The sequence below is a fragment of the Meleagris gallopavo genome, chromosome 7, assembly GCF_905368555.1.
Source record: "Meleagris gallopavo chromosome 7, MGAL_WU_HG_1.1, whole genome shotgun sequence".
Lineage (NCBI taxonomy): Eukaryota > Metazoa > Chordata > Aves > Galliformes > Phasianidae > Meleagris > Meleagris gallopavo.
In genome coordinates, this window is record NC_139410.1 from 34,388,100 (window position 1) to 34,414,505 (window position 26,406).

Here is a 26,406-nt window from a genome sequence, read left to right on the forward strand (position 1 = left end):
TGAGGACGTTAATCTTCACTAGAATAATTTTTTTATGTGTACCCCTAGTTCAAACTAGAGGAAAGTTTCTTTCTTACCGAGACACACAGACATACACAAAAAATATCCACTACCAACAATAAAAAAACAACCCAGAGGGGGTCCTACAGCTGATACTATCGCATGTAAGTTATGTTTTAAAATCTTTTTGTAAATAGAGTAATAAAAACCATCTAATGCTTTACTGTAGGTAATGTAGCCAGATATTTTCAAATGCAATTTCGAATACTCTTTGTTACGTTGTATGAGGTGCAGCCTAGTTACTCTGTTAAAATAAAAAATAAAAATTAAAAAAAAAAAGTGTGTATTTCTCATAGTTTAGAGTTGCTTTTTAAAAAAAAAAATTAATTACACATTCCACATTTTAGGGACTGCAGCCCAACATGTAAAGTGGGTATTTGCGTGGTACCTGCCTGCAGAGCTGTGTGTTGCAGGTGGGGAGCACTGGAAGCTCTAGTTCATTCCAGTGTTACAGACAGGCCTGCTGTTGAGGTGGTGGTTTGCTGCTTTGTTAACTACTTTGGATATAATTACCATGATGTGGTTCTTTATTTGCATTTGGTCAGCACAGATGTGTTTGCTGCCAACAGGATCAGTGCTGCTCTTCTGTTCTTAATGCCAGCACCCTCCTTGTAGCAGCTGTGCTCTGGGGGAGCTAACCCAGGAGCAGATCTGGCAGTAGGCTTATCTTTGGTTTGCTTTGGTTAGGTGGACTTGTGGGTTTCTCATGTCTCTGGCTTGGCTCAGCATGTGGTTGGTGAGGTTGGTGCAAGGAATGTGAAGGAACTCATGGCTGCTGGGGAGGAAAGCTGGTGGAAGCGCTTGGTTTAGTTGCAACTCACACCTAGGTCAGCTTAATGACTGCTGAACCACAGCCTTAATTTTCTTAAGTAAACTGAATTAGATAATTTAGCTACACTAACCCCTATTTTATGTAATTTAACTTCTAAACAAATTGCATTTCCATAGTTTAAAATGAGCTTAGTATGTAGAGGAGCTCAAGTAAATAAAAGCCAATCCCTCTGTGAAAGTTACTGTCATCAGGAGTGGTTGCAGTGGCAAAGGGTGTAAACTAGGATGGTAGTTTTGCAACAGCAATTAGCAAGCCAACAAGTTCTGAATGTTTATTTGAGGTAAGGCTTAGTGATAGGATCATGAAGGCCCTTCAGTGCAGTGTATAAACATGCAGTGCGGGGAGGGACAGATGCTTTGGAGTAGGAAAATAACATTCATTTCTCAGCCACAAGAATCTCTCAAGAACTACCAGGAAAAAAGGGTTGTAGAAAGTTGGCTCGTAACTGTGAACTGTCACATTGGTTGGTTCTAAAATGCCAGCCACTAGCAGGGTGTCTGAAATACTGTGCTTGCTGGGACTGAGGCTAGTTCTCCACAAACTTCTGTAGGCATTAATGAGCAGCTGCATCTGTTGCTATGGCAGGTGCAGAAATGCAGAGTGATGAGTGACCACATTGGGCAACTCAACACCTGTGTATTGAGGGTAGCTCCAGGTTGAAACAGGCTTTTCCTGGAACCAATGCAGTGTGCTCTGTGCTTGGAAAAAGCAAAAATAAGGAGTAAGGATGTCACTAAGTGTGTTTGAAAGAGCAGCAGTGGGCAGACTTGAGGGAGAGAGGGTGCTTCTGTGAGCATCCCAGAGCTGTGGCAAGCTAGCTGGGGGTTAATTAACTCCTTGTGATTGCATGCAGCAGCTGAAGAGTGATAATCATACATTCTGTTGGAATGCAGTTGTTATTTCCATTGCCTCAGCATCATTAACCTGTGGCCTCCATGTAACCTCCCTTTCGTTTCAACTAAGCTGTGTTGGTAAGCACAGGTCATGATAAACAGTGTGAGAAGCAGTGCCTGATGAAGAAGAGTATTGGTAGAACGTATGAAAGGCAGTGTGTGTGGCACGGGCTACTGCTGCTCTGACATTACCCATATGCTTTTGTGGAGCAAAATGAGACTAGATTTATTCACTGCTCCTGACAAGTGCATATTGGATACCTTTTATCTTCTGTATCTTGTCATTTTGATTATGTCAGAATATTTTTGTGGAGATTATGGTGTAGAGCTTTGCTTTTGTGGGATTTTTAATGATTATTTCTTGTTTTCCAGCACTTAGTTTTTTTTTTTTTTTTTAATCCATCAGGTCTCAGAAATGAGTGCTGAGATTTTATCAGCAAATTATTTGTGAAGTTAGGTGGATTTGACATGTTATTTCACCAGTGGTTGCACAGCTGATGAGCCAGTGTAACAGCCAAAGGAGGAGGGTCTGATTTTCCTCCTTCTGCACTTCTGGTTGCTTCACGTGCCTCCAGCTGGTCCTGCTTATTGCTGGATACATCTACAAATGGGTTCAGCTCACTCCCTTAGCAGAAAGCCATTCACATCTCCCAGAGCTGAACACGTCTGCCAAGTGATTGGGACATGCATGGCTCAGGAATTTCCAGCAACTCTTTCTTTCCTCAGTGAGGAAATGAGGGCAGGTTTACAAGCAGTGTTCCCAACTTACAGGTGAACAGCATCTCTCTGTCACAATTCTCCCCATGCTCACTGATGCTCTGGTTTAAGAAAAAAGTTGACTTACCATTTTGTTTACAAGGAATTACTGGCTTGTCTACTGACAGGTAATGGGCTGGGCGTTTTTGTGCCTTAGGGTAAACAAGCAGTGCCTCTTCTGGGCTCTCATGGGTTTCTGGGCCTTCTGAGATAATCTGTGGAAACATGGGTCAACACAGCTTGTAAAGCATAGACCTGCTGTAGTGCTTGGAGAGCCCTCACAAAGCACAGATATCCTCTCTGGAAAACTTGGGCCATCTCTCTTAAGTGGGATTGCTTGAGTGTGGTTTTTATGCTGCACATTAGGATTGAGTTTGTTTTGTAGGCTCAGGGGAACTTTTGCAGTTTTCTTTTTGGAGAAAGCAGCAAGTTGAGGCCATCAAAGTCCAGAGTGGAGTGCAGGGGGAGTGCGGTATGGGGCATCGATGGCAGGGGGAGCATCAGCTGCCAGGGCAGGACTCCTGGAACTCAGTGAAGAGCAGGGGGGGGTGGGTCGTATGCCCTATAGAATCACAGAATGGCCTGAGTTGGAAGGGACATCAAGGATCATGAATCTCCAACCCTCTGCCACAGGCAGGGCCACCAACCTCCTTATTTAATACTAGACCAGGACAGAATAGTGACACAGTGACAGTGGAATGTGCCTTTGTACCATGTGATGGCCACTTCACTGAATTAACGCTATTAATAGTCCAATTAAAACATAGTTGTACTGCAGTAGTAGTAATATTATTTTCTTGGAATATATTTTTAGAGTGTGTTTACAGTATGTGTTGAGCCAGAGAAGTCTTCTGATGAAGTGCTACTCAGAATTAGTACAGTGAAGGGAGGTAGCAGTTGACAGCTGAAAGCAGTAAGGGATTGCTGCCTGGCACTTCTGACATGTTGTATCTGAGCGTGAGTCCATCTTCAGCTTTTGTGCAAGACTAATAAATTGTTTTACATGCTGGCAGTGGTTAAAGCTAAGTCATTGCATGGAAGTAGAGAAGGAGCACTCTTGGGCTGGTCTGTGTAGAAGGAATATGTTACTGTGTAGTAGTTACTGTCTGTACCATATGAACATGGAACCATGAATGCTCTGACTTGCTTTGAAGCTATTTTTTAGCATTATTCTCATGGTTCTGCTGTTACCTGCATCGCCTCAAATTGCACCCGGAAGCTTGGGTGCAGAGTTCCTCAAAGCTGTTGCTGAGATACAGCCGTGACTTAAGAAGAAGGAGATAAGATGGGGCTTTGGTTTGTTGTCTAATACACACAGAATATATGTCCATAAAGCTTCAATGCTGTTAATACAGTAATTTGTTGGTTGAATTATTTGGAGTGTTGTAGTTAGTATTTCACCTGTCAGAATTTGGATATGAAACTTTAATTGCACCTAATAAGATCTATTGTTGTTCAGGATTTTCTCATGTTCTTTGTGAAATGTCTGCTATGATAGCTGAATGATACTTCTGCTTTTCTTAGGACCAGAAACGTTGCCTAACTGTGGAGAATGAATAGGGTGATCTGTAATAAAAAGAGGAGTCTTGCTGTAAGGTCAGGAGCACACTGTTTGTAGAATACAGAAAGATTCGTGTTCTTATTTAGCAGAGGGTTGTTAGAGTTAGGGAGTATGGTTAGGTTGGACTTGATAATCTTCAGGGTCTCTTCCAACCTGAGCAATTCTATGATTCTGTGTATCTAGAATTGAGTTGGTTTTGGAGAAAAAGCAATACCTGACTTCCCATCAGTATTTGTCTAGCATTCACAAGGGCAGCTCGTGCCCAACCAATCTGGTGGCCTTCTGTGCTGCAGTGATGGCATCAGTGGACCAAGGAAGGGCAAATAATATCATCTAACTGGACTTGTGCAACATTGTGGATATGATCCTGTACCATACTCTTATCCCTAAATTGAAGAGAGATGAATTTGAAGGGTGGATTGTTCAGTGGATAAAGAATGAGCTGGATGGCTGTAGCTGGAGGGTTGTTGTCAGTGGCTCTATGTCCAGGTGCAGGCTGGTAACAAGTGATGTCCCCCAGGGGTCCATCTTGGGCCCTGTGCTCTTCAATGTCTGTAAGTGACTTGGACTATAAGATTTGAGTGTACCCTCAGCAGTTTGCTGATGACACCAAGTTGAGTGGCGCAGTCAATACAATAGAAAGAAGGGATGCCATTCAGAGAGACCTGGACAGGCTTGAAATGTGGGCCCATGAGAACCTAATGGGGTTCAATAAGGCCAAGTGTGGGGTGTTGCACTTGGGTTGGGGCAATTCTACGTATGAATACAGACTGGGAGATGAGCTCCTAGAGAACAGCTCTACAGAGAAAGACTTAGGGGTCCTGATGGATGAAAAGTGGCACGAGCCAGCGGTGTGCACTTGCAGCCTGGAAGGCCAACAGTAACCTGGGCTGCGTCAACAGAGGGGTTGCAGTGGGGTGAGGGAGGAGATTGTCCCCCTCTACTCTGCCCTTATGAGGCCCTATCTAGAGTGTGGGGTCCCTAGCACAAGAAGGATGCAGAGCTCTTGCAGTAGGTCCAGAGGAGGGCCATGAAGATGATCAGAGAGCTGGAGCACCTCTCCAGTGATGCAAAGTTGAGGGAGCTGGGCTTGTTTAAGTTGCAGAACAGAAGGCTGTGGGAAGACCTCATTGTGACCTTCCAGTACCAGAAAGGAGCTTACAGGCAGGAGGAGCACCGACTTTCTATACAGGTAGATAGCAATAGAATGAGGGGGAATGGATTGAAACTGAAAGAGGGGAGGTTTAGGTTAGATGTTAGGGAAAAATTCTTCACTCAGAGGGTGGTGGGGTGCTGGCACAGGCTGCCCAGAGAGGCTGTGGGTGCCCCATCCATGGAGGCACTCAGGGCCAGGCTGGATGGGCTCCTGGGCAGTCTAATTTAGTGGTTGGCAGTCCTGACACAGCAGGGACTTGGAACTAGATGATATCTGAGATTCCTTTTAAACCCCAGCCATTCTATGATTTTACACAGTGTTGTATTTGAAACAAGTTTACTTTATTAAATATTTTAGTAACGTTATTTAGTTGAGTTGCTTTAAAGTGGGCAATGAATTGTATTGGAACTTAAATACTTTTCTGTAAGTATGAGATTTGACTAAAAATGATCTTAATTGTTAAGGAGCTTACTGTAGAGGAGTTGCATTATAATATCACTAAAAAGCATTTTTGCTTTTATTTTGCAAAGAGATATTAAAATTTGTATGCTCCTATGATAGTTTTTGTAAGAAAACAACCTTTATTTTCTTTCTGCCTTTCAAACCACATAAAAAGAGAACAAGACTTGCCCTTACATAGGAAGACAAAGACAAGAAACTTCTAAATACTATTCTAATGCTTTTATGGGGGCGCACTTCTAGCAAAAAGAGAGAAGTGTCATGGTGGAGATCTGCTAATTTGATTGATGATGTTTTTTATTTCTGACTATTGGATGCATGCTTCTGTATTCACTTGTTTTGTGCCTGTGTGTTTTTGTTTCAGCCTTTAATCTGGACAATGAACAGCCAGATTATGATATGGACTCTGAGGATGAAACCTTATTGAACAGACTAAATCGGAAGATGGAAATCAAGCCACTGCAGTTTGAAATAATGATTGACAGACTTGAAAAAGCCAGTTCTAGTCAGGTATTTTGCTATGTTAAGAAATGGCTAAAGTATTCTCACCTGTGAGTTTTCTGGCTGAGTGGTTCTCATTCATTTTTCAATTTTATTTATTTGCTGCTAACTGGAGAAGTATGCTTGTGTGACTGCAAGCATACAGAAACTGCACTGCTGTCACTTATTGTCACTGTTGGTAGCAGGAAAATAGGGGGAGGGAAGGAGTTGTGGGGGGGTGTGTGTGTGTGTGTGGTGGCAATAGGAGGAGATGGTTTTAAATTCTAATTCCCATCCATGATATATTAGAAGGGGACAACTGAAAGTATCTGCTTTCACCTATATTGGCATGAAAGAAGCTGACAGTGGTTGGTAGGTGTACACATATGAGCATATCAGAATCCAAATCCTTTTTTTTTTTTTTTTTTTTTGCTTGGCACAGTGGGCATTGTCTTCAGTTTGAAGGTTAGAAGCACAGACAGTGAAGCAAAACCTTTGTTGAGACTGGACCCTTGTGGTATAAAATGCAGTGATGTAAGAAAGGAAGCTATGCTCTAGGAGCAAGCATGAATTGCCAATTATTTTATCACAAGGAGGCTAATATTTTAGTAGTTAAGTTCTTGAGGTGTTCCAGGAGACCACTGTGTGGAGAAGGGTCTTTAAAGCCAAAACATGGCTCAAAAACTACATGAGAAGGACCAGGTTCTGACAGGTAAGCTTGAAATAGTAAGTTATTTCTCAGCAAGATGGGCATTATGAAGGAGTGAAACATCTACTGCAGGATTTGTAGCTCTGCCACAGTTGCTTAACCTGATGTAGTTTGGAGTTACATTGTAAGAGGCAAGATCTGGTGTTCTCTGCCTCTTTTGGAGAGCTCAGTGAGGGCTGGGTAAAGAGATGTTACTGTGTGAAGAAGATGGGATGTGAAGAAAAAATTGTCAAATACACTGAATGATGCATGTTGAGTATGTGGCACTTGGATCGTTTAGAGTTTGCTGTTGATACCTCTGTCCTGGCTTTCAGTTAAAGCAACTGCTTACACTTTTCATGTTTTCTCCTTATGTTGCTTTCGTTATTGACTGCTTGAGTAATGAAGTTAAATTCAAGAACCGGAAGACTGGTTTGATTAACCAGACTGATGTCTGTTCTCATTAGGACAGATGCAGGATTGCTGTAACACTGCATGTTGTCATAAGTACAGGGGATTAGGTGCCTCCTTTTCTCTCACCCACCTCCATAAGCAGGTCCTTTTTTTTTAGTTCTATTTCTGCTATAGATTGGGTTTTGTTTTAATCTGGCTACAACTACTACTTCCATAGAAGCAGTGGTTAGACTTAGGATGTCCTTATTTTTCTTAAATGTATTGTTTCTTTTTCTGATGATCTTAATATAGAGATAGGGTTTAACATAGTTTGAAATACTGTTTGCAAAACTGCAAGTTGAAATTCAAATTTATTTTTTGTATTCTTCATACTATGGTGAAGGTGAAGTTCTGTCAGGCTTCTTTTAAGTAATCTCTATTATTTTCTATTATTTAATTAATTAGTTTAAGATCTGAATGTGTTAAACTCGTGTGTTGGTTACTCAGTGGTTACTTTTACATTTACTAGATATGATTTCAATATAGAAATATAACATGACAAGAATGTAATTATTTAATTAACCTGTGTTTTAACTGCCTCCCACTGAAATAACTTGTGTAAGAAATGAATGTCTGTGTATCCCTGGGTTGTGATAAATATGGAAGGTCATTGTCCTTTTCTGTCACAGAGTAAACATTATTTTGGGGAAAGATATGGTAGCAATTTGCTTTAGAACATATTTTGATTTCACTGAAGGGGTCTTTATTGTATACAGTATCAAACTGCAAGCAATCAGATGTTAATAATGTCTCACCAGTAAGAATTTTCCCCTTTATTTAGGAAAAAGAAAGAAAAGTCAGTGATTAGTCTTCAGATTATGATTTGATAGTAAGTAATTTAAGCCCTGTGCTTGTAATGATATCAGAAGTGATTGAGTATTTTCATGAAGAGTAGATGAAGTTGTAGATTTGTGAAAGGGTTCTGAGAGCTGATCGTGCTGATCCAGAAAAATCAGGGACTGTTTGTTTAAGTTAGGACAGTCAATTGGTGGCTTAAATATTTGGATTTAGATGAGTACTCTTTTCTGCCTTGTGCTAGAAAAGGATCAAGTTTATTTAGAAAGTGTGCAAGGCATTTGAACATGCAGAGACTTTCTCCTTGCTTTACCCCATCTCAACTGAGCCCTTCACGTTTTCTCTTTCAGCTCGTTACACTTCAGGAAGCTAAATTGCTGCTAAATGAGGATGACTACCTTATTAAGGCTGTATATGACTACTGGGTAAGAAAGCGTAAGAATTGCAGAGGGCCGTCCCTCATCCCCCAGATCAAACAGGAAAAGAGGGATGGCTCCACCAACAACGACCCTTATGTTGCCTTTCGGAGGAGGACTGAGAAGATGCAGACAAGAAAGGTAACTTGCCATTTTCAATCCTACATGGCTAGGAGCCATTTTGATTTCTTTCCAGCAGAATCAGTGCGATGCTATCTGCAGTTATTGATACAATTGTTTGTCTGTATCAATAGTTGCAATATTGGAGGACCCACCTCAGTTTCAAATCTGTTAAATGATGTAGTCAGTTTGTAATGTGTCCATTTTCTGTGTCTATCTACAATGTGACAATTTCCTGGGAGGCTGGAAGTCCAAGGGTAATTTATAGGCTTGCATGTTGCTTCGGTGGAAGAGGGGAAATCTCTCATGCATTTACCATCTAGTAAATAATTCAGGTTCTGTAGCATTATCTAGGAGGCCTGATATAGAATGCTGAATAATTACAGACGTGTATGTAGATGCACACAACCTTATCGTGTGCAGAAACAAGGTTAAAGAAAACCTTTAGACACAAAGTCCTGAATTCCTCCTTCTGACGAGCTGCCCCTGGGCTGGGATGCAATCTGAGTATGAGAGAACATGGGGACAATGACTGAAGAGTTCCTTTTCAACTTAAAAGATTTTCTTTTGCTTTTTGTGCTGTCTAACCCAACTAGATTGGGCATTATGACAAGTTCATCCTGATCTCATTGACTCTCACTCTGAGCAGCATTATGTAACTTTTTTTTTTTTTTGCTGGACTGGTGCTAGTTATGCCCATTGGGTTTTGCTTTTGGCATAAAATTTGCCTAATCTTTCAACAGAATCGAAAGAATGATGAGGCATCTTATGAGAAGATGTTGAAATTAAGAAGAGAGTTCAGCAGAGCCATAACAATTTTGGAGATGATTAAGAGGAGAGAGAAGACAAAACGCGAGTTATTGCATTTAACATTGGAAGTTGTAGAGAAAAGGTAAGCTTGCAAATGATGTCACTTAGAACTCTAAGGTTTTACTTTTCATTAAATAGATTTGAAAACAGCTCCTGTGACTTATTCCTGTATAGGTGCTTGTCTCTGCACACATGCATGGCTGAAGGCATATACTGCATATGTAGACTTGAGAAGCTAAAACAGAAGGGCTTTTATGCAGCCTCTTTGCCTTTTCTTTGTTGCTCTGATGTTTGCCAGTGGAAATGCACTATTATATTTTAATTATTTTTTTTTAAAGATACCATTTGGGTGATTATGGAGGTGAAATTCTCAATGAAGTGAAGCTTAACAGACCTGAAAAGGAAATGAGCACAACTGCATCCACTCTTCATAATGGAAATCATCACAAAGTTCAAGAATGTAAAATTAAGGTAATCTTCCTTCTGCTTCAAGTCTCCTGTTACCTGTACCCTGCAGGTGTTTGCATTAGAAAACTGCTTAGCAGATTGATATGCTTGCTGTGTTTAACATTTAGCTTTTTTCTCAGCTAAGTTTTAAGCTTTGTGGTAGCTTTCATTTTTCTTCTCACAGTTTTGTCCCTTCCATTGCTAAGGTGATGCGAACGCCAATGCTGTAAGTGTGTAAAAGGACAACACTGAGATGGCAAACAGTGAATTACTTTTTTTTTTCCCCATTGACAAGAGATTAGAACGCTGCATTTTTCCTGTAGTGTTGTCCATGAGTATTGGTTAGCCCTCTGTGCAAAGACAGTCTGATTGCTGATTTACAGCAAGAATGCTAGAGGATTCTAGGAGCTAATTGTTTAAGTGCTAAAAAATGCTCATCTGTAAAGCTGGGGAGTTGAAGCCCTTTTGAAGCTTGTATTTAGCAGCTGCGACACCCAGTGGTCACTGACTGTGGTACAGATCCCTGCCCTCACTTCTCTGCTGGGAATTGCGCCTGCTGTTTCTCATCTCTGCTTTATGAAGCTGAACTGGAGTTAGTTTCAGTCAGACAGCTAATGACAAGTGGTAATTTGGGGAAAAATTAAAGAGCTTTTCAAAGAACTTCTGACTTTTACTCATTAATTGAAAATTTTGGAAGGGGAAGCAATCTTTAACTGGAGAGCTTTGAAGTTGTAAAACATTTGTGTTCAAATAACAGTTTAATATTGCTGCAGTTGCTTGCTTGCTTGCTGGAGAGGATTTGTTAGCAAAATCTTAGAAATTAAATAAAAACATTGCAAAAGCTAGTAGCATGAAATCTTACAAGAAACATAAGCCATGTGAGAACTGAAAAACATAGAATGTTTCTTGTGAACAGATTTGAGCAATTAAGCTGTAGTTTCTTGGCATAGAAAACTGAGACCTCAGAAAGTAATTGAGTAGACTTTCCAATGACAGTATCCTGAGGGTGATGAAAAGAAAGGAACCCCTTAATGTAGTCACATAGTAAACTGAAAGCTTTCATGCTAATAAACTTCCATAAAGATAATTGGAAGTAAAGTTTTGAGGTTTTCAGATGTTTTGAGTAAATTTTACATTGTATCTGAAATTCTCAACATGCTGCACCAGTGGACAGAGGCCCTGGAAGATGAGCAGTCATGTTTTTCTAAGGCATGAAGTGAAGAAACAACATTAATTACGTGCTTTTATTTATTGGAACTCTTTCTGTTTTTCACAACCAGCATCCTCATCATTCATCTCTAAAGGAAGAGATATCAGATGTTGTACGTCAGAAGAAGAAATATCTGAAGAAACCGAAAATGGAGTGTGTGGTAACTGCTCAACAGCCCTCTGCTGAGCCCTTGCCTGTTATCAACAAGAGTGATATCAAGCAGTATGACTTCCACAGCTCAGATGAAGATGAGTTCCCACAGGTAACAGTCTGTTATGATTTCTTTTAGCCTACTGAAAATGGAGAACTCAGCTGTCTGGAATGTGGACAGTATAGCTTGAAATGGAGAATTACTGTGTTGGACAGTTGGTCTGTGTGCAAGACATTTTCAGAAGCTATTTCAGTTTGTTTCATCTTCCAAACCATGTTTTGGAGAACTTTGTATTATATAAACCAATATTTATAAAATATATGAAATGCAAACTAGTATAAAAATACATTTTTACCCTATTAGTCAATTGATTACTATAATTAATCGTATGTTTTAATATCTGTATTATATACCTATGGCAGTTGAAAGAATAACTTTGCTTTTTCGCTTAGGTACCCTCACCGGTATCAGAAGCAGAAGAGGAAAATGATCCTGATGGACCTTGTGCTTTCAGGAGAAGAGCAGGATGCCAGTATTATGCTGTAAGGCTATCTGCTGTTGCATTTAGTGTGTCGGGTGCTTTTGGTTCTGTTCTTGGTTTCATTGGCATGTTGTTAATGGAATAGTTCTTTTAGTCCCACTTTATGAAAACCTTGATGATTTGGTGACTACAAAGAAAATCTTTGAGTTTTTCCACAAGAATATTTCTCCTTGTCCTGTTCCTCTGACTTCCTGAAGGTAACACAAAGCACAGCAGCCTAATTCAGCCACTGTTTGAATGGGAGGACTCCCACCCGCTCCATGCATTCTCCTTGGTTTTCCTAACGCATCCTTTGTTCCCAGCTTATAAAGCTCCTGGGTTGCTACTTGTTCTAGTTCTCAGACGTGGGCATTGTTTGGAGCTGGTTGTAAAAGCAAAGAGATTTAACCTGTTAAGGATTTTTCTGTGTAGTTAAATCTTTCTTTTGAATTATTGTAAGCTGTGAATATGTTGGAAGAATGTTACACTGCAATTGTAGCAGTGAGCAGAGAAGAAAGTCTGATTAAACATTCCATCGTCTTTTCAGAACCACTGATAGTGAAACTTCTTATGAGTAGGGGTTTGTGGATGGGAAGCTGTTGTCTATGGAGGACCAACAGAAACAATATAATGTGCTTGATCTGGTTTTACTTAGCTCACTTCCCACCAGAGAAGTGAAGTTACATGATAAAATAAGTTTTCTAACTGTGTAGTCTTTAAGGCTGCCTGTAACTCACTGGAGAAGGAACTTAGTTGCTAGGTTGTCTTCTCCAGAAGCCCAAACAGTCTCCCTGAGTACTCAGCTTAGAGCACAGGCATCTCCCACAAGCTGTGCTGTAAGTTTTTTGCACAGCTCAGATGCGTTCTGGCATCTGCTTCTGTTCCTGCCATGCTACTGTGATCACTTAGAGAACACCACAGACTACTTCATATTTTCAGGAATGTGCAAAATGGGCTTTCCTTTATTCTTTGCAGCCTCGTTTGGACCAAACTAATTCTTCATATGAAAATTCAGAATTGGATAAACTGAGGTTCAGGCATTGCCTTACAACCCTTACAATTCCAAGAAGGTGTATAGGATTTGCAAGAAGACGAGTTGGCAGGGGTGGAAGGTAAGACTGCATTATTTTTACTTTTTGTTTCCTTTCAAATTATAAAAGCATGTATATAAGAAACATAATTAACATTTTTTTTCCATCTTTTTACATCAGGGTTATAATGGACCGAATATCCACAGAACATGATCCTGTCTTGAGACAGATTGACCCAGAAATGCTGAACAGTTTTTCAAGCTCTTCCCAGACTTTAGACTTTTCTTCTAATTTCTCACGGACCAATGCTTCCAATAAACGTTGTGAAAACAGACTGTCCCTTTCTGAAATACTAAGCAATATCAGATCATGTCGACTGCAGTGTTTTCAGCCAAGGCTACTAAATCTACAGGACAGCGATAGTGAAGAATGTACCTCAAGGAAACCAGGGCAGACTGTGAATAATAAAAGAGTTTCTGCAGCATCTGTAGCTTTATTGAACACCAGCAAGAACGGCATATCAGGTAGGCAGAAGGATTTGAATTCTTACAGAACTTAAAATACAAAGTTCTGGTGCTTTATTTTTTTCTTGGAACTGGACTGATACCACCTTAACTAATGATGTGTAACTAAACCCTATAATGATACAGGGTAACTGTTCTATATTTCTTAGGGATTTTCTTAAGTTCTCTTCCTCCTGCTTTAATTGCAGTTTAGATAGAATTATGATAAAGTGTTGGACTTAAACATGCCAGATGTGAAGGAGGGCTTCTGTTTGTATGTCAGCATTACTTACGTGTAATTTATCACACCTTGTTTAAGGAGTGAATAATGCTCTTTGTGAATGTAAAAGAGAAGCCATTGTTTTATTGAGGGTGTCGAGTGGGTGGAACACAGTGGAGACAGAGAGATGTTTTTGGAGTTCTTTAAATCTTGCTAAACCATCTCCAGAAACCAGTAGTGAATTAGTAAGGCCACTGAGCAGAAACGAAGGAGGCACAAAACTGTTTTGAGTTGACATCTGGAGGCTTCCAGTGTTGAAATTTTTACTGTAACAGTGATACACTTTGCTCTGCTGATTATCAGAAAACCAGCAGGCATAGATGAAGAGTGATGGGGGGGGATTTCCTTCTCTTTTAAGATTGATGCCTAACTCTCACACTTAATGCAGCTGTCTCTTACCATTCAGTTTTGTGACCTCCAGATGAGCAAGATGGCAATTCATGTATGCTTTAAGTGCAAAACAAACAAACAAACAAAAAAACAGTAGAATCTTCACAAGACTATCAAATATATGCAACACTGTTCTGATCTTTGTCCACCCTTTGTCGCTGATCTGGATACAGAATCACTTAACTTGGAATAAAAACAACCAGCAGCAAAAAATTGTTTTAAATTTATATTAGCTGTCTCAAATACGACTAATATATGAAGCAAGTGATTTATTTAAAACAAGTGACAATGTTAAAATTGATACTACTGAAAGAATATAGAATATGATTCTTTAAAATGCAGGATGGTTGGAGATGTGCCAGAGGAGATCTCTTACCAAGCACAACAAGCATTTGAGTGTTTTCCCACTCTATTGTGTGCATATAGAACTTGGTATTGTAAAAGAAGGTAATTGGGTGACACTACAGGCTGATTCTAAATCTCATAATTAACATCACGTGGATATGGAAGGGGCCCATCTCTTTTAAAGTCAGCTGCTGCGTAGTCATTGCAACCTTTCTGTTGTGCTCTCCTATGAAGAGATTTGCACAAGGATATTTTTTTTCTGCTGTGTGAAGAGAATAGACAGCGTGTCACGATCATGTCTTGTATAATTTTTTTGTAAAGAGCTTGAAAGACTGGAGAGTTGCACCTGTAACAGAAAGGGGGCAGTTCTGTGTGGTGGGATTATTGATAAGAATTGAGAAAGGCAGTGTGAGAGCAAATACAGACAACAGACATGAATGCTGTTTGTCAGAGTTAAGCATGTGAAACGTGGACAGTAAGCCAGGATGGACCAGCAAAGAATTTGCTGATAGCTCTTTGTATAATGATCGAATAGTACTGCAGGATTTCTATTTGAATGAAAAGGTATGGTGACAGCAAGGTAAGGCAAGTTGCTTAAAAAGATACATGCAGAGATGATATTTCTGTAGAATTTCTCATGATAATGTAAGTATCAATAGATTATCTGAGGATTAGGTGCAAAACTTTGGGGCTTTAAATGCTGCTCTGGGGAGACTTTTTTTCCTGAGGATGGAATCCACTTACACTAGGAGAGTATTTTGAGGTAGAAGCTGATATGTCTGAGTGAAAGAAAGGTTGGAGAGATTTGTGAAATATCCATACTGTAGATATGAATAAAAAATGGAGCAGTGAAGGGCTTGGTAGGGAGGATCTTTCTGTTTCGATAGGAAGCTGTGTATGGTGGGGGAAAAAGGGTTGGCTCTTGTTGAATGTTAGCCAATTCAGTAAGACTAAAGCACTAAGATGTTGATGTTACATGGTGAACCAATGAGAGCTTGTGCTTGCAGACTGGCATCCACGTGCTTTAGGATTTGAGCTTCTGGAGTTTAAAAAAAAAGACATTTTAGTGATGGTAGAGACTGTAGAGAAATACATATATAAAATGTGGTGGCTGTAGGCTACTTTGTGGAGGAACAGTAATTTATTTTGTGTAATCCTGATGATCTGTGAGAAGACTGTTTAGATGTGAGCAGAGATTACTCAGCAGTTGGAGTACACTGTACAGGGAAATGTTTGGGGTAGGAAGACCTTTTTGTTTCCATATTCAGACTACAAAACTAGTTCTATTAAAGGGTCAGGTGCAATAAAGCAACAAAATTGTTTACTGTGTAACTGAGCCAAAGAGGCACTGCTGTTTTACATTTGCTACATAGTAAGTAATGAGAGAAATTTTGAAGGATGGGTCAAAAAGTGGTTGTGTATTAACTGGACATAGGTGCCATATTCATTAAGGCAGATCTTTTCGGGAGGTGGCTGTAGAAATTAATTTTATTAGATTTACCTTTGAGCATAAAAGAATCTCTGGAGGAAAAAATGACAGTAGTTAAACTGAATGATCAGTCTTGTTGTTTGGGTTCTTCTGTTTAGTTTAGAGAAGAGTTGGAGATGCTCACTTTGCTTATTTGTATTTAAAGTTACCTCCACATTATATTTTCACTTCTGTCTTGCTGAAACAATTATTACTATTATTACACTATTTCCCCAATGCTAAGCATTGTGCAAACAGAAAAAAGACTTAAGTGCATGACTGGTTTTGTCATAAAGGTGCCTAATCAGTGTGTGAATAAAGAACCTCTGTTCCAAGCTAAATTTTTCTCTTGCTTGTGCTGTAACAAGGGAGACAAGGTCCCTAAAACAATCGTATCACTTTGATCAGTTGTGTAAACTTTCAGCAGGCTTACATGCTGCACCTGGGAAGCATGTGGTCTCTTTGCCAAAGCCAGCTCTGGAAGGATTCTGTTTAATAAATGAGATAAGCTGATGATAAATGAGGATAAGCAGTGTATGAAGGAGGTTGCGAGGAACTTGTCGATGATACAACTTACTTTGGCAAAGTAGTGCTTGGCTGGCTGGATTCCTAGACTGCAACTTGTCTTGCTTGTGGAACTGAAGTGAGAATTAGGCTGTAGGCAAAATCTTCAGCAATTTGCCAGAACGCTCTGCGTCAGCTGCCAGTGCCTGGGAGCCACTCAGACAGCTGGCTGCTAAGTTACTGTGTCCATAGATACAGAAGACAACTGGAGATGATGGCATTCTGAGGTACAGAATTCTCCATGTGGAGCAGGCGTTTACTTTTTAGAGGTATTCTGTTGAGAATTAAATATCACGGAGAAGTAATTAGATTAATGAGGTACTGTTCTGGTGGGGCAGCCTGAATGATGATCTTTGATTAAAGCTCTTAAGAGCAGTGACATCATAATCTAGGCCAAAGGTGTCTAGGGGAGGAAACCAAAAGGCTCTCGTGTAGACTTTTTGTAGTATTTTGTAGTGTTTCGATGTAGGCAGACTATGCTTAAATAGAAATCCTAATATTTAGCAATGCAAACTGAAATACTGGTCAATAGAAGCTTTAATGAAAAGTATAGAACACTTGCACTTGGCCATGACCTTAAAGGCTGCCTTGGAGTTGTGTAGAAGTTGGATTTGTCTTTATGAGCCTTCAGTTGTTTAATTTGGCAAAATGAAATGATGGTAGATGTGCTAATGAGCATCTGCTTTCTTCATAAGGTTAACAGCAGAGTTCATTGTGGCTGAGTAAATCCCTGCTGATAGGTACTGACTGGCCTGGCTGGAGCTGAGATGTACGAATGCAGAAGCAATTAAGATGCTGCTGCACTCATCAGCCCTGTACCCCGCAGCTGTGTTCTGTGGCTTCCTGGTCTGTGTCAAACTGGGAGAGGAGAGACAGAGCATGTAACGTGTAGGCCAGCCCTAAACTGGGTGGTGGTCAGTTTGAGTCAGCAACTTGGAGTCGAGACAAATGCCCCTGTACTACAGACAGATAATAGCTAATTGGGGGTAAATGCATTTGAGGTGCTTATCTGCATGAAATTGACTCGTTCTTGCACAGAACAGAAGGCATTATGGAATTTGGTGCCTCAGAACTTAAAAATAGAATTACATACATACGTAATGTTCCATAATGCTGTTCTTGGCTCTGTTGCCTTTAGTAACGAAACACATTTTGGGAGGCTGTTTTGAGGAAGCTTAACAGGTTTAGCTGACTGAACTTTGAGTTCAGAGCTTGTAGTAAGAGGGAAGAGTCTTTGAGGAGATCTAAGTACGGCTAACTGGGGAGGAAAGCTTGATTATTTTATTTTTATTTTAGAATATGTTGAAAATAATGATAAAATCCCAAGAATCTAATAGGGTGAATAACGTAAGTCACTGGACCTTTTAAGTGATCTTTCAGCCAGTCTGACTCTTGTGTTAATGGTGAAGCAGTAGAGAAGTAATTTCCCATGTAATTCCTCAAGTCAGTCTGCATTTTGTCTCTTATTCAGAATTTCAGCACGAGGGTGAGTACTACAGCTAGGAAATAGAAGAGTCAGGCTCTGAAAGACAGCTCAATTCTATGTTGTTGTCTCACTGTCTCTCAGTGAGATGAATGATATTCCTCCAGGTGTTGGAGATGGATGACAACTTTGGTCTTCGAAGTATGTGGTTCAGAATGCTGAAATGTAGTGAATGGGAATCTTTGAAAAGAGAATTCTCTTTTTACTTGCTCCTGGGAGAACTTAGTTCCAGAGTTGCTTTGACTCCACAAAGCTCGGGTTTAGCACTGAGCACCTGCTGGTATTTTGACTTGATCATATTTGCAGTACTTGAGTTGGGGAAGGAATACTGAAAACTGCTTTTCTTGACTCTGCCATTTCCATACTTGTTGGAAGTGTGATACTGCTGGAGTAACTACTTGTGTTAAGCAAGTTCTCACGAGTGATCAAAGCCATTATGTTACTCAGTATCTGTTTTAAAAGGAAAGACAGATTGATAGAGAAAGTCTGTTCAGGTCAGTCTTAAGCATTTCCTTTAGGAGGAGAAAAGTGTGAAATTAGAAGGTCATTCACTAAATGAATATAAACAGTGATTTGTGATACATCATAACATTTGTGACATGGAGATCAGCTTTGTTATTGTGTGTTAGTTTGTTAATCTTTCAAGTAAAGGTTGGTGTATTCCAACTACGTATACATATGACCCACTTACACCGGCACCTGCAGAACACCTCTTTTTCACTGCTGACATAAGTGTGCTCAAGTGTTAGACATAAGCTTCCTTTACACAGTATGTTCTGGTGTCAGAAAAGAAGGCAGCATTTATGTCCTGAAGGAGGGGAAGTTTTAAAGTAATGACTTGGAGGTGTTCACTGTGAGAGCAGACATCCAGTCAAGCCCAGTGCACTTCTTCCTCAGCTGTGATTTTTAGGGTGTACTTTTCCTGATTTCCAGGAGAAAAAAAAAAAAAAGAAAAAAAAAAAAAAACTCTATAAGCTTTTGCTTAAAGGTATTGGAGAGAAAACTCCCAAGGATAGAAGTTGCTTAAAAACTGGAAGCTATGAATCAATGTTAAAAGAACACAATGAACAAATTTAGCTTGGCCTCTCTGTTGTGTAGCAGTGTATGAAGATGTTTGCAAGCATCTGGCACAGTGTGTGTTTTCACCCACTTGTTATCCAGCACTGGCCCATTCTTGCATCTGAGGTGTGGTTGCTCTGTGCAGGCCTATTTAACGCTGGCTTCCCTTTTTTCTTCTGTAGTAACAGGGGGTATCACAGAAGAACAATTTCAGACACATCAACAGCAGTTAGTTCAAATGCAGAGGCAACAACTTGCCCAGCTTCAACAGAAACAGCAATCTCAGCATTCCTCGCAACAGACACATCCAAAAGCACAGGTACTGTACCTGACAATGTCACGTGTTCCTGTCTTCCTTTTTGCTTACTGTGACTTTTATCTCTGTTATAAGCTAAATATCACAGAGTCCTAGAATGGCCTGGGTTGAAAAGGACCACAGTGACCATCTAGTTCCAACCCCCTTGCGGTGTGCAGGGTTACCAACCAGCAGCCCAGGCTGCCCAGAGCCACATCCAGCCTGGCCTTGAATGCCTGCACACTCTGATAAATACATAAAGTTTTAGAATGAATGTAAAATGGGTTTTGGTCAAAATGCTTTTCCAGTTTGCTTTAGAAGATAATTTATGCTGTAGCTAGTGCAAATACCTCTCATATTTCTTCTGTCTTTGAATCAGCTAATGTTTTAAGTTTCAACACCCAAACCTCTAGTGTGTTTGTTTGGTGTGTGGTTTTATTTTCTTGTTTTAGTAGCATATCATGGCTTTGTTTTAGAAGTTGAGCAAGAGACTTCGTGTGTTAATGTGTTAATTGTGTCCATGTAAAAACAGCCAGTTCTCTGTCAAGTGACACAAATTGTCATGGGATTTATCTTGCTGTGTGTGTGTAGAAGTGCTCCAGAGAGACTTCTTAGTAGAACCACTTCATGTAATAATGCATTGTTATGAGCAGAAGTCAAGAGAGTACTAAAAACTCATCACTTCTAAGAGGAAAATGTTAGTTTCATGTATCTAACTTGATTTTTCCAGCCCCTCCACTTTCCCCAAGTTCTCCACACTTCTGAATTCTAAACATTTTTCATCTGTAATTCCTTGCAAGGGATGAACATTTGTTTTCTGTTGAGCTTAGTTGTCTGATAAAGAAAATCTGAAAGCTGATGTCTAGGTATTTTTAAAGCATTTTATATCTAGTTTCCAGTGCTGTTTACCTCTCCCCATAGGTGTTTTCTAATTTGACTTATCAGGGATTCTGTAGTAGTGGCTATTGATGGTGCTTTTTTGTAAAGCTCTAAGTTAGCATACTTAAAATGGCTGAACTTGGGATTTTTAGGAGGCTCTGAACATCTTTGGAAAAGCCTTAATAAAAAAAAACACAGAATGATAGAGTGATACAGAATCACAGAATGGCCAGGGTTGGAAGGGACCTCAAGGATCACGAATCTTCAACCCCCTGCCACATGCAGGGCCACCAACCTCCCCATTTCATACCAGCCCAGGCTGCCCAGGGCCCCATCCAATTCTTGAACACCTCCAGGGATGGACGGGGCATCCACAGCCTCTCTGGGCAGCTGTTCCAGCACCTCACCGCTCTCATAGGAAAGAACTTCCCCTCATGTCCAACCTCAATCTTCCCTCCTTCAACTTCAAACCACTTCTCCTTCTATCATCTACCCTTTCAAAGAGTTGATTCCCCTCCTGTTTGTAGGCTCCCTTTAGGTACTGAAAGGCTGAGGTCACCCTGCAGCCTTCTTTTCTCCAGGCTGAAGTATGAGAGCATTTGTACATCCAGAATTCAGTAGGTGATTATGCTGTGGTATGAATTTACTCCATGAGAATGAATGTGCTGTGAATGCTGAGAGTTCTGTAGATTGAGGTTAGTGTGTATTTTCTGTGCAGAGACAGAGGAGACAGCTTACAACCATAGTAATCATCCTGGAGGAAACTTCTTAAACGCATTAACAAATGTAGTTCTTCACTTTGTACTTGGATAATTGTAAAGAAATAAATACTTTTTTTATTCCCCCAGGGCTCCAGCACCTCTGACTGCATGTCAAAAACACTTGATTCAGCCAGTGCCCACTTTGCTGCATCCGCAGTGGTCAGTGCACCTGCTCCTGGTCGCAGTGAGGCAACGAAGGAACAAACCCCCAGCCACAACAACATTAATGGTGTTGTCCAGCCTTCAGGTGATGATTTCTTAAAACTCATGGTCTTGTGCAGAGAGAGTGCCAAATAATCCTATTTCATTTCTCCAAAATCATATATTTTACTACTACTGAAGGTTTTAAGTCTTACTGTTAGATATTTTTGTGCCATGTCATGCGCATCAGTTTGGTAATAAAAACTGTCAGTGCTCTTTCACCCTTGGAAGAACATTCTTCATTTTCTTTTGTAGGCTTTATCCTCTATTAATCTTTTATAATCAAAGGGATAATTGATAGCATTTTACAAAGATAGTGAATGTGAGATTTAAGAAGGGCACCAGTTGCTTAAAAAATCAAGTACTTGAAGAAGAATGTAGAAAATTTGCAATGTTTTTCAATCGTTATCTCACTTGCTTATTCAAACAAAACTCTGCTTATCAACTACTTCTAGAAACTCCTTTGACGTTACTATAAGTTCCAGATTTCATAGCTCTTAAGATTCCTCCCAGTTTTCAAGCACAACATAAGTTGGCATTCACTGCCTTGCTCCCAACCTCTGTTTCTGAACCTCCCTGGCAGGAGGCAGCAATGCCAGTCATGTTGGTGCAGTTGCTATGTTACTGAGAGAAGTGGTCTTTGAAATTTGGCTGTCATAACTAGTAGAAGGCTTTTATAGTAATTTGTTGTTTTAACAGCTAATGATGTGATTAGTTTTATAGACCTTTTGCTAGGCTGGGTTAATGATGAAATAAGTGCAAGGGGGGGGACGAAAAGAAACAGTGCAACACAGCTGAATAAAATCAATATACTGGAACTGATCCAGTAAAGAAAAAGGCAGCTGTGTGTAACTTGCTGAAATATCAGATCTGAGAGTGTAATGTTTTGAGGGATACAGGATCAGGTGTATGTATGTACCATGTATCAGCAGTAGCTTTACAGTTGATGAAAAATATTGCAAATATGCATATAAAATTAGATTTGTGTTACTGTTCCAAAGCTGAAAATGTCAGTGATGTAAAATAGCCATTCCAGCTTCAGATAGGAAGATTTAAATTAGAACATATTAAGTAAAAACAGCTTTTTGCAGGAATAGGGAAAAACGTTCTTAGTTCCAGTTTTCCTAAAACTAGATCAGTGAATAGGAAGAGGAATCCTGAGAACCACTGGTTTGAGAGTCGCTGTGCTTGATTTTAGCTAGGACTTGAACCTAAAGTTTTCCCACCATTTCAGTACAGACAGCACTGCTCTGTAAAGCTGGAAAGGGGTCCTGTACCCCTCATTCTCTTGCCTTGAGGGAGACTGGTCCCCAGCACCTCGTGGTGTTGCCAGTCAGATAAGGGAGGAGGCAATTCAGAACATTCTCGCTCAGTCTCTGCAGTTGCCTGCCTAAGCTGTGCCCCATTTGATGTACTTTTATAAGAAATGTTGCACTTTAATTTAAGACACCTAAATTGAGATGCATGAAGTTGGGAAATATAAAAACTCTTTGCTACTACAATCTGTTCCACCTTCTGATGTCTTTGTGAATGAAGCAAACAAAGAAAACCACTTAAAATATTCCTAAGTTTGACTGGAAACAATTCTAAAACTTTTCACTTGTTTGAATCTTCAAAGCAGGTAACGCAGGGATGATTCCAGTGACTCATACACTTAAAGCATTACTATTGATTTAATCTTTTGTCTTTAAATCTAAAGGACATGTTTTTAATTAATAACACTTGCTTTGCAACAGGAACCTCTAGAACGTTGTACTCCACCAACATGGCTTTATCATCCAGCCCAGGGATTTCAGCTGTACAGCTTGTAAGGACAGTTGGCCACACCACTACAAACCACTTAATTCCAGCGTTGTGCACGAGCAGCCCTCAAACACTTCCCATGAACAATTCTTGCCTGACTAATGCAGTGCACCTCAATAATGTCAGCGTTGTTTCTCCAGTCAATGTGCATATTAACACAAGGACTTCAGCACCATCGCCAACAGCCTTAAAACTTGCCACAGTTGCTGCCAGTATGGACAGAGTGCCAAAGGTAACTCCTAGCAGTGCCATCAGCAGTATAGCAAGGTAAGTGCAGAGCAAGTTAGAGCACAGATTCCAGTTAAATTTGGGCTGCCTGAATGTCTCTGTAGATGTGCCCAACTCTGCGTAAGAGCACAAAATAGAATCATTTCCCCCCCTCTAAGAGATTCGTTGGTGTGGTGTCAGCCTCACAAAAACATCCAGCTGCTGGCATCGCCAGCACGACTGTGACAAATGAGAGGAGCTGATGCAATACTATCTCTCTGCAGATGAACACCCAGATAACTTCTGCCAGTTTGGAGCACACCACTTTCGGTGATCTTCCATTGTGTTTAATTGGCTTCATTCTAACCATTTTTATTTGTCCCTTCTTATGCAGTATTTGCCAGTAGATTGTTCCAAACTCTCCACATGTTCTCTCTGCAGATCTGTGTACCTGTAATGTAAGATGCAGGCTGGCACATCTATTTTATCCATACATGCGTGTACACACATCTTGAATTCAAAACAGAAAACAGATATAAGCTAGCCTGTATCTTACTATATATGCATTTATAATATAATTATTTTCATTTACCAGTACTTAGTCAATACTTAAGTATACCACAGGACTGACAGTGGCCTGTAGTTGCTTATATTTTTGAAAATGACAATATTCGGGCTCTGTTTTAAAGCTCTCTGCTAGATTGTAAGATGCTTTAAAAGTGAAAAAGAAATACTTGTCCAAAGGTTAAAAAGCAGAAAAAGAGCATTAGCTTGATCCAGTATGGATTATTTCATGATATTTCTAGAGACGTTAAAAAGAGCTTTTGAGGTGGAGAACCACATGTATAATGTAGTCACTGTGCAGAGAGTGAAAAAGCTGTTTTTAAATTAGCAAGTGCTTTAAAGTGTACTCCTGTATCATTAGTGCCTTTAGCTCTTGTTTCCGTCGAGTCAGAGAGGTGTTTCAAGTCAAGTCAGCATATGCCTGAAAAAGAATCATCTTAGCTGAATAGACCTAAGGCTCCTCTGCAGGGAATGGTAATAAATTCAGAAAGAAATTAGAATTTCTTGTGCTGGTGCTGAAACTGAACGGGGGGAAAAAAAATAATTCACTAATGGAATAATTGGTAGTTGATGCAAATCCTAATGGCATACCTTGACTCTGCTCCTTCGGGAGACTTCTTATTATTATCCATTATTTAGGCTGGTAATTTATAGTTAAATGCATTGAAGTTGGATCATCTCTGTTAATAATCTTGTAGAAGGAACTGCAGTGTTAATGGAGTCAAAGCAATTCTTAAATGCCAGTATTTAGTTTTAAATGGTCTGTTTCTATCTGGTGCATGTGTTAAGGTTTGTCCTTGATCCAAGTCATAGCTGTGTAATAGCACAGAGCCTATAAGAGATCACTGAAATTGCATAAGGAAATATTTGTGTTCTATCTGTAATGATGGAATGCTTCTTTTGTTGCAGAGAGAACCATGAACCAGAACGGCTGGGTTTAAATGGCATAGCAGAGACAACAGTAGCAATGGAAGTGACATAACCTCAAATCAGTGTCTCAACCTGTGCTAACGGTGTAGTCATTTATATTCCAACTGAATGCAAAATACAGCACTCTGTGGATCACAGAGAACTAAAATGGACCTAAATGGACTGTCCTTATATCGTGTATTAAGTCGATATATAATGTAAATTTTGTAAAATTGGGAAAATCACTACCTTGTAAAATAGTTTATTTGTATCATCAATATTATTTCTGTTACTTGAATAGTAGATATTCATCATCATGCTTTTGCACTTGAATTTGCAACTGAATGGATTAAAAAATAATTCTTTAATGGGATCATGAGCATGAAATGGGATCCTGCATCACTTGTTTTAACTATTTATTTTGCCATGTTTACATTTTGTATCTTGTACAAATAAATCCAACTTTGTGTCTAAAAAAAAAAAAGTTAAAGATTCATAGCTAGGAGACAAAATTCTTGTAATTTTTTTCTAAAGGAAATGTAAAGTTTTCACTTGGTTCATTTTGTTTCACAATTTGACTAGATGGACTTTTTGGTAAATACTTTAGTGGCATTTCACTGTCAAATATGAAGTTCAAGGCAAAATAGTATTTTCTATTACTGTGCAGGGGAAAGGGATGGATCGATACATGCAAATTTAATGTAGTAACTCACTTTTCCATATATTTTGAATGTATATTTCTATTTATAATACCAGTTTATAAAAAATAATTACACAGGAAAAAAAAACTGACTAGGAAAATTATGCATCTAGCACATATAAAATTGTGCAGATAAGAGAAAATTTTCAACCGATTACATTTTATCCGAAGACTGCATATTTTAACCGGCTTTAAAACTGTAACACACCACGTAAAGGATATTTTACCAGGTATGTATTGCATTATATATCATTGCAATAATTATTGGATGTCTAGATATCGAGCCATCCCAGGTGGTGGGGGGGAGGGAGGGTTGTGGCAAGATCGTCTTTTCAATTTTGGAGAGTTTTCCTGTGGCTACAAGGCAAGTAACGGGTTGGAAAAAGTCTGACTGTAAGCGTTGGACACCTTCGTAGTGTAGTGTTTTAGTGACTTTTTTTATACGGTTCTTGTAAATTAGATACGTGTAGTGGTGTTTCAGAATGTTTGTTTATGCACTAGTTCAGACAACTTTCCCTGTTACTTGTTCTTGATAAGTGAAAACTGCAGGGAAATAAAAATACATATCAAAACATGGACACGTTGCATATGTGTTTATTTCACATCGTGCAAGCAATGCAGGTGTAAATTTCAGACAGAATGGTCTTTTGATGATGACTTTGTTTGCAGTGCTTGTATTTAATTCTGCGGAAGGTTTTGGTGTATGAGATTATTTCTTGTTTCTTAAAGTGTGTGGTAGGGAAGGATCATCCTGCAGTTGGAACCTGAGAGTTGGAAATAATCAGGGTAAGGAACAGCTGCTTGTTCTGCCAGAGTAACCTCAGGGTGGTGAGGCACTGGAACAGGTTGCCCAAGGAGGCTGTGGATGCCCCATCCCTGCAGGCATTCAAGGCCAGGCTGGATGTGGCTCTGGGCAGCCTGGGCTGCTGGTTGGCGACCTGCACACAGCAGGGGGTTGGGACTGGATGAGCACTGTGGGCCTTTTCAACCCAGGCCTTTTCGTGATTCTGTGAACTGTCACCCTTCTCAAGGCTGACATAGGCTTAGACATGTGCTCTTTCCCAAGGGCTGTTGTTGGTTGGACTGCAGTTTAGTATTTTGCTTTCTTGAGAACATCTAAAAGAAAAAAAATTGTGCATCTCTATTTTAAAAAAAAT

At 39.8% G+C, this 26,406-nt stretch overlaps 1 protein-coding gene across 1 annotated transcript in view; it reads left to right on the forward strand.

Moving 5' to 3' along the window:
- The window catches only part of EPC2 (enhancer of polycomb 2), a 41,198-nt gene extending 15,371 nt beyond the window's left edge, over nt 1-25,827 (forward strand). Inside the window, exons 3-14 of the mRNA XM_010713988.3 lie at nt 6,082-6,227; nt 8,484-8,690; nt 9,413-9,561; nt 9,818-9,950; nt 11,207-11,398; nt 11,740-11,829; nt 12,783-12,919; nt 13,019-13,362; nt 19,113-19,249; nt 20,953-21,112; nt 22,803-23,136; nt 24,550-25,827. Coding sequence (XP_010712290.1) covers nt 6,082-6,227; nt 8,484-8,690; nt 9,413-9,561; nt 9,818-9,950; nt 11,207-11,398; nt 11,740-11,829; nt 12,783-12,919; nt 13,019-13,362; nt 19,113-19,249; nt 20,953-21,112; nt 22,803-23,136; nt 24,550-24,622 — 2,102 coding nt within the window. The 3' untranslated portion in view covers nt 24,623-25,827. The remainder of the gene's footprint in view (nt 1-6,081; nt 6,228-8,483; nt 8,691-9,412; nt 9,562-9,817; nt 9,951-11,206; nt 11,399-11,739; nt 11,830-12,782; nt 12,920-13,018; nt 13,363-19,112; nt 19,250-20,952; nt 21,113-22,802; nt 23,137-24,549) is intronic.
- Nucleotides 25,828-26,406: the final 579 nt, after the last annotated feature.